We start from the raw sequence: 12212 nt of genomic DNA, 5'->3' as shown, positions 1-12212 counted from the left end.
GCCGGGCCTGGGAACAGGCAAATCAATGGGCTATAAACAGCCGAGGGAGCCGCTCCGGCGTGGGGAACAAAGGCATTTCAGAAGACGTTTCCGAGCTGGGTCCAGCTGGTCCCAGCCTGGGGGAAGGGACAGGACCATTCCCACCCCAGAGCACAATAGGGAACCCTCAACCAGGCTGGGGAGGTGAGAGGCCAAGGGCAGGAGCTACCTCAAGGTAGTGCCAGGGGGACCACGGTGGTGGCACAAGTGGTGCTGTGAGCCCTAGTGCAGGAGGCAGCAGCGGGGCAGAGCTGGGACAGTCAGTGTTGTCCCCAGCCTCCTCCTGCACTTTCCAGCCCAGCCCCACATGCCGTGAGAGCGGAGGCCTGTGGCTTCCCGGTGGTGCCGGGCTCTGGGCTCGGCTGGAGGGCAGCGATCCAGCTGAGGACAGCAGGTCGGGAGGTAAACACAGCCGGGCAGCGCCGGCATGAAGCTGTCAGCAGGGCCCTGAGGAAGTGGGCCCGAGCGGTGTGAAACACCAAACCGGCTGCTGACCTCAGGGCTTTGCACCAGACATGGCAGATTTATCGTCCCTGCGAGGGGAAGGCAGGGCCAGGGCCAGGCCTCGCTCAGGCACCAGGGGAAAAAACAAGCCGGGAGGCAGCGATAACCACAACACACAGCCCAGGATAACCACCACGCACAGCCCAGCCCAGTGGGACACCCCCCCGCCGGCCCCTGGGACCCTACCCAGCACTGCCACAGCCCTTCTTGTCTAGATAAGGAGCTGAGAGGAAGCAGATGATGTGGCTGGGGAGCTGGGAAGGAGGAACAGCCACAGCACAGGCTGGGATCTCGGTGCCTTCCCCTCCCTCCTGCCTGCCACCCCACTGCCAGGCCCTGAGGTCAGTGCCCGTCAGGGACAATGATGGCATTTCTGCCAGGGTAGAAGGAGTGGAAAACACAGGGAGCAGAAGCACACCGTGAGCCAGGGCTAGGGTCAGGGGCTGGTGCAGAACACACAGAGGCCCAAGGACAGACAGAAGTTTATTCTGGCTGTTTCCATACAGGGCAGAGATGTCCCTGTTCTCAACACACCAACCCAAAGTCACACTCAGAGCTCCACCACAGAAGCAGGGCCAGGACTTGCACCTCCCCTGTCCCTCTTCCTCACTTTGAAGCCTTGGGACGACACAGAGAGGGGTTCCCTGGAGATGTCCACTGCTGCTCAGGCTCCTGTGGGTGTGATGCAGTAGCGTGGTGCTGTGGTTGGGGTTGCAAAGAGCCATGGCAGAGCTGTAAGCAGGGCAGCAGGTCCTCCTGAAGCCTGACCCCAACCCTGTGTCACTCAGGGCCTTGCTTCTTCTATCCTCACACCATGGAAGAAACCAAACCTAAAGAGATGTGGGTGAAACCAAGCCCAGCGGGTTTTGCGCTTCAGGGGCTTGGACAGGCTGACAGCTCATGAGCTGCAGACACGTTCCACCTCCAAAGCACGGCTCCCTGCCCTCCCTGCCCCACAGGAGGTCTGGGTGCTGTGTCTGGAGGGCAAACCCCGACCCTCTGGAGGGTTGCGCGGGGTTAGAGCAGCAATGGGCACAGTGCACTGCCCAGGCACGGTGCACGCCAGGGGTGTGTGGAAGATGCGCAGGTGATGGGGGAGTCCCCAGCCTGGTGCTGTGGGACACAGCCCCAGGGCAGTCACTGCAGGGCTCCCGTTTGTCCACGTAACTCTGCATCAGCTCTTTTCGGGGCGGTTCCTGTTCAGTACGGCGCGGGGGGCGAACTCCAGCTTGTCCTTCAGGCTCACCACCTTGGTCAGGTCCTTGCCCGCGATCTCCTGCAGCTTGCGCTCCTCCCGCTGCTCCGAGATGCTCTTCTCGTCCTCGGCCGCGGGCGGCGGGTCTCCGCGGAGGAGCCACTCCAGGTGGTAGCCCACCAGCCCCACCACGAAGGCCACCGGGAAGGTGACGTACGGCGCCTTGGAGCGCACGGCCGCCCACAGCACGGACCACATGGCGCCGGGGCTGCGCCTGCCACGGGGGGCGGAAAGCGGCGGTCACAAACCGGGCCCGGGCCCTCCCGCGGCCTGCGAGGCGCTGGCGGGACAAGGCCGCACCGTGCGGGCCGCGCCGGTACCTCAGCACTGACCCGCAGGGGCTCGGGCTCGCCTGGGCCGCGCCAGACCCCGCGGGGCTCCCGCAGCCGCAGCCGGAGCGAGCCCCCGGCGGCCCCGCTCACCTGGGCCCGGCTGCCGCCGCCGCCGCCGCCGCCGCCCGCCTCTTCCGGTCAGCGACAACAACGGCCCAGCTGGGCCCCCTCGCGGGGCGGTGCTGCCCCCTGGCGGACAGAACGGTGCTGGAGGAACGGCCCTGGCTGGGGATGGTCCGTGGGAAGAGTGAGGGGGAGAACCGGGGGAGATCCACGGGGAGATCCACGGGAAAATCCATGAGGGAAAACCATGGGAGAGAACCATGGGCAGAGACACACAGCAAAAGACCCATGGGAGGGCCATAGGGAGACCCATATGGAGATACCCACGGAGAGAGACCCATGGGGAGAGACACACAGTGGAGAAAGCCACAGGGAGACCCAAGGGGTGATCTACAGGGAAAGACCCCCAGGGAGAGTCATGGGGAGACACCCATGGGGAGAGCCACGGGGATAAACTCATAGGGGGAGAGCCCCATGGGATGCCCTGCAGACACCCCCCAGCTGCCTCACGGCGAGATCGCTCCCACCCGCCCGACACGAAGGGCAGTAGACGGGGGAAAGGCGAGCCCGGTGCCGGCCGTGTCCCCGCGGGGAGGCGGCCGCTGGCCCGGAGTAACCAAAGTCATCTTTATTAACTGCGTTGGTTCGGTTCGGTTCGGTACAATAAAAAGGGAGCCACGTGTCACGGTCACTGCACGGCGCTGGCCGGGGCGGGCAGGCCCTTCCCGGGCGCATCCCTAAATCCAGGGTGCGGGGGGGAGCAGGGAGGGAAACGGCTTTGGGTGGCTGAGGGGGCGCTGCCGTCCCGCGGGTGTTCAGCACGGGCAGAACGCCCTGGAGCAAGGGACGCCCGTGCTTGGCCCTGGCCCCCTCCTGGTACATGGGGAGCACAAGCTGGGCCCCCCCCCAGCTGCCTTTGATCCCGCTGCCCTGCCCCAGGGCCCTGGGAGACGTTTGGCCATGGATTTCAGGAGCTCCCGGCACCTGCCGGCCCTGCCTGGGGGTGGCTGGTGATGCTGCGTGGCAGGGTGAGGGACAGGGATGGGGTCCTCCCCTCTTCTGCCACCAAAACGGACACTGGGGGGGACAGGATGCTTAGAGAGGGACCAGAGGGCACCAAGCGCATGGCAGCTCCGTCTTGGGGTGTCCCATCCTATGGGAGAAGGGGTGACCCATCAGGGGGACCTCCAGCAGCCCCACACTCAAGCGTCAGCTGCTGGTCATGTCCACGCTCCCATCCAGCCCCCACCGGCAGAGCCATGGTGGTCCCTGGCACCACAGGCAGGTCTCCCCATCACCACCACCTCACTCACACACTGGGATGTGTCTCCTGTTGGTGGCAAGGCACAGGGGGACTGTATCCCCCATCCCTGGCTAGTGCCACGCTGCAGAGGTGCTCCCAGACTCCAGGCTGGCAGGAGGGAAGGACGGACGGATGGAAGGGCAGACGGATGGGGAAGGAGGGCTGAGCAGGAAGGGGAGAAGCGCATGGCGATGCTCCGTGCGAGGGAAGCGGGGCTGTGTCCAGGGGCTCCTGCTGCTCTGGTCCATCCCGCCAGGCAGAACACAGCGCTGGGCATGGGGAGTTTCTGGTTTATTCCTCAGGTTATAGTTATAGATCTATATAGGGAAGGAGCCCTGGGTCCCCCGTGGCACCTGAGCTGGAGGCAGGCAGGGGCAGTGCAGGGGATCCCTGTGTCCCTACCACATCCCAAGGCCTGGTGCTGGTGGGGCTGGGGGTCCCGTCCCCACTGGGTTTGGGGGGATTGCACTGAATACAGAGAGGCTGGGGGGGCCTGCCTGCAGCCCCCTCCCCTCCAGCCCAGGGGGGCCGGAGGCTGGGGGTCACCTCTCTTCCAGTGGGGACACAGGCTGGGGAGGGGGTGCAGGAGGGGTGGGAAGAGGACAGAGAGCTGGGACGTGGCCCCAGGGAGGGCAGAGGGAGGGAGAGCCCCGGACCCCGGGAGAGGCTGTCAGGGGCATGCGGGCAGGGGGGGCAATGGGACGGGGCAGAACCGGGCTTGTGTTCCCCCGCCGTGGAATCCACGAAAGGTCTAAGATAGAAAAGAGAGAAGCTGTGAGCGGGGCCAAGAGCTGCCCCAGGCTGTCCCCGCGGCCCCCGTCACAGTGAGCTACGGCCACGCCGTCCAGTCCGGGTAGAAAAGCGGAGGCTGCGGTCAGAGCCGGGTCTGCGCCTCAGGGATGTAGATCTCGATGCTGTCCGCGCTCTCGGTGGCCGAGCTCTGGCGGAAGGAGGCAGCGCGCTTGGCTGCCAGGAGCCGCTTGCGGGCCTCCTGCCGCTGCCGGTCCACCGAGTCCAGGGAGCGCTCCTTCACCGGGTGCACCTTGGAGCGCGGCGGCTTCTTTGGTATCGGGGGAGGCACCTTCTTCTCCTCCTGCGCAGACAACAGCGGCTTCAGGATGGGCTCTCCGGGAACAGGCATCCCGGTGGGCTCGGCACAGGCAGCAGGAGTGTGAGACGCCTCCGTGCATGGTGGGTGCCAAAGCCATGGTGAGATGGCCCCACAAACCCTCCTGCACACCAAGGTGCACGTCCTTTCATCTGCCTGCACTGGTGTGAAGGATCCTGCCGCAGGCTGCCCATGCCAAGACCCTGCCTGTCCCTATGCAGGCAGCGCTGCCCAGAAACGCCCAGCGAGCCCATGGCAGGGAAACTGCCCCTTCTTTACCCTTGTGTTTTCCAGCTCTATTTTCCAAGTGTTTGCTAAGAGCAGTCCCCTGCAGCAGCCCAGCAAAGCAGTGGTGCTTTGGGTGCAGATATGCTTGAGGAGGAGGTGAAGGTAGGGAGAGGTGATGAGGGACGAGTGCCTGCAGCAGAGCCCTGCCCTTACCTTGGGCTCCACAATCTTCCACCCATTGGCCTTGAGCTGCAGGAGCTCTGCAAACTTCATGCTGACATCCTCAATAGAGAGCTGCAGGAGGTCCCAGAAGCCGGCCAGGTCTTGGAAGGTGGGTACAGGGAATGCGTTGGGATCCTGCAGGGACAGAGTGTCATCCACATCACCCTGTGGGACATCGTTTCCACTGGCCATAGGGTCATCCCGCCACCTCACTGCTGGGGGATCTCTGTCCCCATGGCATTACCAAGTCCCTTTCCCACTGGCCATGGCTGACCCCATGGCACCATTGCCTGGCACTCACCATGTTCTGCTGGCAGAGGCGGTAAAACTGCTGCACCTTCTGGGACATGAGGAGCTGGGCACTGCCCACGGCACTCCGGATCTTCTCCAGGACTGGCAGGGGGGAGAGCAGACAGTCAGCGCTCCCATGGGGCACAGAGCCTGTCCCTGCATGGTGGGGACCTGCACCCCCTTGCACCTCGCTAAACCATGGGGCAACTCCTCCCTCCTCCAGACCCCACTAATCCCAAAGGGTTTCCTGGTGTTCCTTGTCCCCACTCAACCTCTTTAGCCTTGGCAGGGGAGATGCTCCAAAGTGGTCCCAAGGTGGTCCCAGTCTCTCCCAACACCAGAACTCCCCCAAACTCACTCTCCTCCGGCAGGTCATAGTCCTCAGCCTCCCTCTCCATCTGCTGGCACCAGCCCTCCATCTTCTCCACCTCAGCCTGCAGCAGCTTGATGAACCATTCCCCGTCGCGGTGGCAGGGGGAGGCACGTCCGGAGTCGGGAAGGCTGCGGGAGCCCCTTTCCATCCAGGCATCCCGCCGGGGCACCTCCACCGTGTCGTACTGCAGCTGATAGTCCTCCCGGTACGCCCACTGCCCCTGTGTGTGCACCGTCTTGTACACCGCGTACTGCCGGCCGGTCTCGGGCTCCGAGGAATGCCGCTGGAAGGGGCGCCCGAACTGCAGCGCTTTGTCCTCAGTGGCCACGGCCAGGCCGGTGAAGCCCTCGAGCTCCAGGTCCGCCTGCACACCTGCCGTCACACTGTTGGAGCGCTTGAAGCGCGCTCGCCTGCAGAGAGCAAGAGTGCATGGGGACCCCCGCAGCCAACAGGGACAGCCCTGGTTGCCCGTCACCCTGCTGGGCAGGGGCAGGGATTCCCACAGGCTTGATGGGGCCGGGGATGCTGTGATCAGTCTGGATCCTGAAGCATCTGGGGCCATGGGAAAGGCTCTGAGCAGCCGCAGCCAACAAGGACAGCCCCACTGCTCCGTCCCCTCGCTGGTTACCGTGACAGGCAGGGGTTGAGTGAGGGATGCCCACAGCCACAATGGGGCTGGGAATGCCGGTATCAATCTGAATTCTGGAGCATTTGGGGCCATAGGAACAGCTCTGAGCAGCCACAACCTGCTGGTCCCTTATCTCCTCTGCTCTTAGCCCGTTTCCATGGCTACCAGCACTGGACCAAGGATGGAGGAGCATGCACCAGGCTGTGTGGGCACATTGCAGGAGCTCCCCTCCTGCAGGCCATGCAGGTCTTGCCACTCGGCATTCCCAACCCAGCCAAAATGTCATGTTTAGCTACAAGAAAGCCCAAAGCTTTCATGTGTGCAAAGCCCAGGGCTGAGCCTCAGCAGAGGGGACCCAAGCACAGGGAGGGGAGCAGGCAGTCTGCTTGCAGCAGTGAGGTACAAGGGCAAAGACAGGGCAGATCCTGCCCAGGATGGGGACAGTGCTGAGCTCTGGGGGTCTCAGCCAGGGGAGAGAATGAAAAGCTGCTGTGGGGCAGTGATGGAGCGTGCTGCTCAGGGACCCACAGTGCAGTGAGTGTGGCAGGTCTCAGCCCAGCCCGGTTGCGCGGTACCTTTTGTCCTCCTCCACCTGCACCCCAATGGAGTGGAATTCCCTCTGGCTCCGGCTCTCCGTATCTGAGTCGGAGATGGCCTCAACCTGACGAGGGACAGAGGGAGGGTGCTGGTACAGCAGCTCATTATGGCCCATGCCACTCAGGCAGGCTCGGAGCCAGCTTGGAGCCCACAGGGAGGAGCGAATCCCACCTGGACGCCGATGGAGGGACGCCACTTCCTCTGCCGAGCCAAGCTCCGCAGCTCCTCCCGGCCGGGAATGGCCTTGATGATGAGTGTGGAGGGCTTGGGAGCAGCACGGGGCTGGACCGGAGGCAGGTCAAGGGCCACGGACGTCACCTTGGAGGTGTCCAGGCTCTCAGCCGAGTTGCAGCGGGCCGCGGACTCTTTGGACCATGCGGAGCTGCGCGTGGCCTCGCTGGGCAGGTAGCTCTCATGGGCGGACTCAGTGCTGCTCTGCGCCGTGACGGAGATGAGGGGTTTGGCTTTGGTTCCTGGAGGGATGGGAGGTGGAGCTTTTCTGTAACTGAAGGCTGTGGTGGGAGAGGCGCAGGATGAAAAGGACCGTGAAAACACAGACACTTGCTCATTTCCCGCCACGAACAGGGGCCCCAGGAATGGTGCCCACCTCCTCCCACAACAAGGGGCTCGTGAACCCACCAGGTTTGCACCTCAGCTGGATGAGATCCAGGCTGGAGCTCAGGGGGGCTTTTTGGCTTGTTTGTCCCCACTGGAAACCACCCCAGACTCACGCTGGCCATGCTCCCACAGCACCCTCAAGGGGCAGAGATGGGGATGGAAGTGGGGGGATGGAGGGAACAGCAGTCGAGTGCTGGGGGCACAGAGCAGCCCCCTGACCAGGACTGAGCCACAAGCAGGATGCTCGCACCCCACGCCAGGGCTGAGCTGCAAGCAGGATGCTCGCACTCTGCCAGGGCTGTATGGGGCTGGGGCAGGAGTGGGGACATCAGCAGCCCCTGGCATGTTCCCAGATGAAGGCAGGGAGATGTGGGGGTCCCTCACATGGCCAAGCCCTCACCACCTCCCAGGACTCACAAGTGCTGGGCTTCAGGATGCTGCTGGTGATGGACGGCCCGGCTGGGGCCGACATGGAGAAGAGCGAGAGGCAGTCGTCATCCTGGGAGCAGCCGGCCTGGATGGCCCGCAGGTAGCTGTGGCTCCGCATGCGGAAGCAGCCGGGCAGATCCAGCGCCTCCACGGCCTGAGACTCCACCTCACCAAACACCGACTCGCAGACGGCTTCGAACTGGTGGTTGAGCTCATCGTTGATCTGGGGAGAGCAGCGGGTGAGGCTGGGGGTATCGAGATGGGGCCGAGCAGGGCAGGAGATGCTATGGGGGACATCTACGCCTCCCTGCCCCAGCACTGCCCCGCAGCACTGGGACCGTACCTGGCCGGTGGTGAAGGAGCGCCCGTAGCTCTGTCCCCGCGGGAGCATTCGCGGTGGTGTGCAGCAGCTGGGACAGTTACAGATATATGAATCAGAATAGTGCCTACTTGCAAACCTAATGAGAGACAGTGGGAATAGAAGGGATCGCACCAAAAGCAACATATTCAAGCAGAGCATTTGGAAACGCAGCCGTAGTGATGCTCATTATGGCCATTACCACTGTCCCCACTCCTCACTGCCCCAAAACACTGTCCTGGGGGTATGGAGCCACCCCCCAGAAGTGCAAGACTGATGGAGAGGTATGTGCCTGCTCCAGGCAGTGGGAACGGGGACAAGGAGCCACCCTCCAGGACTGGGGCATGTCCCAGTCTTCTCCTTTTGAATGTGCCTCCAGGACTGCGCGTGTTTCAGTCATCTCCTCTTGAACGTGCCTCTTTTCTCCAGCCTCTGCTGTGGCTGCAGCAGCAGGTCCCACCCCAAAGCCCAGCACAGCCACGTTCATCCTAGCACCCACTAAGGACAGCTACAGCTCAGGGGCAGGGCTCAGCACCGCTGCACTGGGCTGTAAGCAAGGATGATGCTGCTCATCCTCCCAGGGAGCTCCAGCCCATGGCCCCGCTGCTGCCTGCAGTGCTGAGATGGGTCTGGGTGGTGAGAGCCCTTACTTGGTCCTGGCCTGGTCGGCGCTGGAGGAGCGGCGGTAGCTGTCTCGCCGCGTGGCCGCCCTGGGCAATACTTTGGAGCTGATGTCTGAGTCGGCGCTGTCCTCGTCGCCCATGGCCTTGATGTAGCTGCCGCTGCGCATCCGCCGGCAGGGAATCTCCCCGTCCTTGCCCACCGCCGGGTACCCGCTCCACTCGTCCTGGGGCACCTGGAGCGGGAGGCAAGCGTGGGAAGATGCAGTGGCTGCGGTCCCGTGGCCATGATGCCAAGCGCCATGCCTGCCACATGGCCTGTGCCATCCCGAGCCCCGGTGTGCATGCATGGCCCAAACACAAGGCTGGTGCCTGCACTCCACAACTCCCCTGCCCTCCCCACAGCACCCCACAGCTGCAGGGACAGACCCTGGGGGCTCTGAGAAAGCCCCTAAATCCAGAGAGCTGAGCCCTCCCAGCAGCTACAGCTCCCTGTGCCCAGTCCCATTCCTAAAACACGGGACAATGCAACATCTCCCACCTCGCAGCCCCCCCGGCAGGCACGGCTGGGCCAAATCCCACCCATGCCAGCACAGCCACCAGCTGCTGGTCCTGCCGGCACCACGGGGTCCTTACCGGGCTGTGGCAGAGGGACGGTGCCCCCCAAGCCCCATGGGGAGGGCAGTGGGGCCAGCCCCCTGCCCAGATGCCCCCGCTACTGGCAGAGAGGGGCCCCAGCCACCCCCCTCCCCTGCCCAGCGCGGCGTTGCCAATCCCTGTCTCCTTCCCCCGGGAAAGGAAGAGAAAAGTTAATTAGATTTTAATTGGAAGGGGGGTGACCTAGAAGGGACCCGGTGACAAGGCAGGGGGTGGCACCCAGCCAGGCACAAGCTGGATAAAAGCCACAAGGAGGAAGCAGACGAGAGGCCACCAAGCCAGCAGAGCCCCAAATCCATCGGGTACAGGGTAGGAGGCAGATGAGGGACAGCAAGGACCAACGCAGGACATGGAGCAGAGCTGGAGCATCCCCACAGAGCCCTGGGGTGCTGGGGTGGAAGGTCTCAGCCCTGGCTCACCCCACGGCATCACCAGCCACAGTCCCTGGGGTGGCAGCCCCTGCCCAGCCCCTCACCTGCAGGTACTGGTACGCTCGGTCTTTGGCCTTTGATTCCTGAAGCATCAAGGTCTTCTCGGTGCTGCCGGCGCTGGGGTAGGCTTCCCGTGCCTGGCTGACGGTCATGGTGTGCCAGGCGCTCCTCTTGACTGTCTGGCCGTCCAGAGACATGGACATGCCGGCACAAGCCAGGCATTTTCCTTCCCCGCCGCCTTTTAGACTCTTCAAGGTCAAGTCTCTGAAGGCACTTTCGGGAGCGTCCATGCAGTACTGGGTGCCCTGGTCGGCAGCGTGCCGCCCGGACACCATGTAGCTGCTGTCGCTGTCCAGGTTGTCATCGGAGCTCCACCAGCCCATCATCTTGGACCGGTGCCGGGAGTCCACCTTGCGGTCCTTGCTCTTGCTGCGCTTGCCGTGGCGGGACTGGTGGTGGTGATGATGGTGGTGGTGGTGGTGATGGTGGTGGTAGCCGTCCCCGCGGCCGTCCATCTTGGCACCGTTGTATTCCCGCTTGGCCGGCGCCTCCAGGGAGTGGGACTTGGCGAAGAGCTTCTGGACGGAGTGGACGAGGTGGCGGATGCGGCTGGGGCTCTCGCTGCGGGGCTCGGCGCCGCCGGCCCGTGGGTACTGCAGTGTGTGGAAGCCGTCGTGGTGCAGCGGGAGCTGCTTCTCGAACTGGTCCAGCAGCGTGGGGGGCAGGCGGTTGATCTTGCTGGTGGGGTGGGCTGCTGTCGCCATGCATTCGTCGCAGGAGTCGTACGGCTGCTGCGCGTGGTGCATCCTCGGGAAGGTGCTGCTGGCGCTGGCCGAGGGCAGCTCGCTCAAGGGCCCACCCGGGCACTCGCTGGCCGCGCCGGGGCTCCGCGCCGGGCAGTAGGGATGCTCCAAGGAACACGGCTCGCTGGGGCTGAGGGGGTACGGCGGCCGGCCCTCGGGGCCGTGCTGGATGTAGTCAGCGGGATGCTGGCAGTCCTCTGGGATGCAGCGGCAACGGTGGCCGGAGGAGGGCTGTACCTGGCTACGCTCCCCATGGTAGCCCTTCATGGTTTCAGCACCCGCCCCATAGCTTCGGCATCCTGCAGGGCTGTCCCTGCGGGCTCATCTGCGGGGATAGGGACAGACACAGCGTCACACTCCCACCTGCACCCCACCGCCAGGAAAACACTGGGGCTCCCCCATGGGAATGGACTGAGAGGGTTGGGAAGCTCTCAGGGCAGGATCTGGCCCTGGTTGAGCCCCTGGAATGCCAGAAACCTGGTTCTCCATGGGGCAAGGGGGGCACAGTGCCGGCAGCGGGAAGGAGAAGGCGCCGCCAGCAGCAGCACAGGCAGCATGGGCCTGCAGACGGCGAGGGAGGACACGCTGCCATCATCAGAAACTTGTTTTCTTCTCCGACACCAAATATTATGAAGTGTTTCTCCATGAGGAAATGGCTCTGGCTGGGATTTTCAGCCGTTGCGATTCACGGAGCCGTTAATGAGCTGCCGCGGGGCGCAGGGGAGCCGCGCTCTGATGCCTCCATCCAGCCCATCTTCCCTGCCCCGTGCCCAGCCGCGGATGGAGACCCACAAGTATCTGCCCCACCAGCTCCCACAGTCCTTCCAGCCCCCACGGATGGAGATCCAGGGAGCGGAGATGGCTCACAGAAGCAGGGGGATGGATGGTGTTGAGCCAGGCTGGCCTTGGGGACACTGGAGCTGTGTGCACCCACAGAGGTTTGTTTTCTTTATGGTCCTCAAAGGCTGTGCCTTTGGTATGACTGTAAATGAGGAAATTACTTATTCCCCAGTGTAGCTCAGCTAATTAACAGGCATCATTAATGCTCTCGTTATCATATGCAGGCAGGGTGCTGTGGGCTGCCTGTATCCAAGACTGACTGCAGGAAAAGGTGACTGTGGGATGGGAAAGGTGACCGTGGGATGGTCCCCATGCACATGGGGTCTGTCTGACACGTGGGGATCAGAGGGACACTGGGAAACCCAGGAGGGGAAAGGGGCTGGAGGCCCCTGATGGTCACAGGGTGGGTAGTGACGTGTGTGTTGGTGGCAAGCAGCAGACAGGATGCAGCAGCGCCCAGGGCACACATCTGCCCTAATAAGCCTCCACCACCTCCTTCCTTCCTTCCAGGCT

At 63.7% G+C, this 12212-nt stretch overlaps 2 protein-coding genes across 2 annotated transcripts; both read right to left on the bottom strand.

The window, feature by feature from the left end:
• Positions 1-1023: 1023 nt before the first annotated feature.
• On the bottom strand, positions 1024-2273 carry SMIM12 (small integral membrane protein 12). Its single transcript, XM_080632329.1, has 2 exons — positions 2221-2273; positions 1024-2012 (listed from the first exon to the last, which is right to left on the bottom strand). Exon 2 carries the CDS (start codon positions 1994-1996, stop codon positions 1718-1720), a length of 279 nt encoding a protein of 92 aa, XP_080488455.1. The 5' UTR covers positions 1997-2012; positions 2221-2273; the 3' UTR covers positions 1024-1717.
• A 2097-nt stretch (positions 2274-4370) lies between these two features.
• On the bottom strand, positions 4371-11126 carry DLGAP3 (DLG associated protein 3; the record flags this gene model as incomplete). The annotated part of the gene is made up of 10 exons (XM_080632238.1): positions 4371-4589; positions 5046-5189; positions 5356-5447; positions 5704-6128; positions 6922-7007; positions 7115-7455; positions 7979-8213; positions 8334-8400; positions 8999-9204; positions 10101-11126. 10 exons carry the CDS (start codon positions 11124-11126, stop codon positions 4371-4373), a joined length of 2841 nt encoding a protein of 946 aa, XP_080488364.1.
• Positions 11127-12212: the final 1086 nt, after the last annotated feature.

This window comes from Psittacula echo (genome assembly GCF_963264785.1).
Source record: "Psittacula echo genome assembly, chromosome: 21".
Classification (NCBI taxonomy): domain Eukaryota; kingdom Metazoa; phylum Chordata; class Aves; order Psittaciformes; family Psittacidae; genus Psittacula; species Psittacula echo.
The sequence above is the reverse complement of the archived record's forward strand: the minus strand, read 5'-3'. Positions and strand labels throughout refer to the sequence as shown.

What these genes read in the sequence shown, in the direction of transcription:
- SMIM12 (XM_080632329.1), bottom strand. Translation starts at nt 1,996, where the DNA reads ATGTGGTCCGTGCTGTGGGCGGCCGTGCGCTCCAAGGCGCCGTACGTC.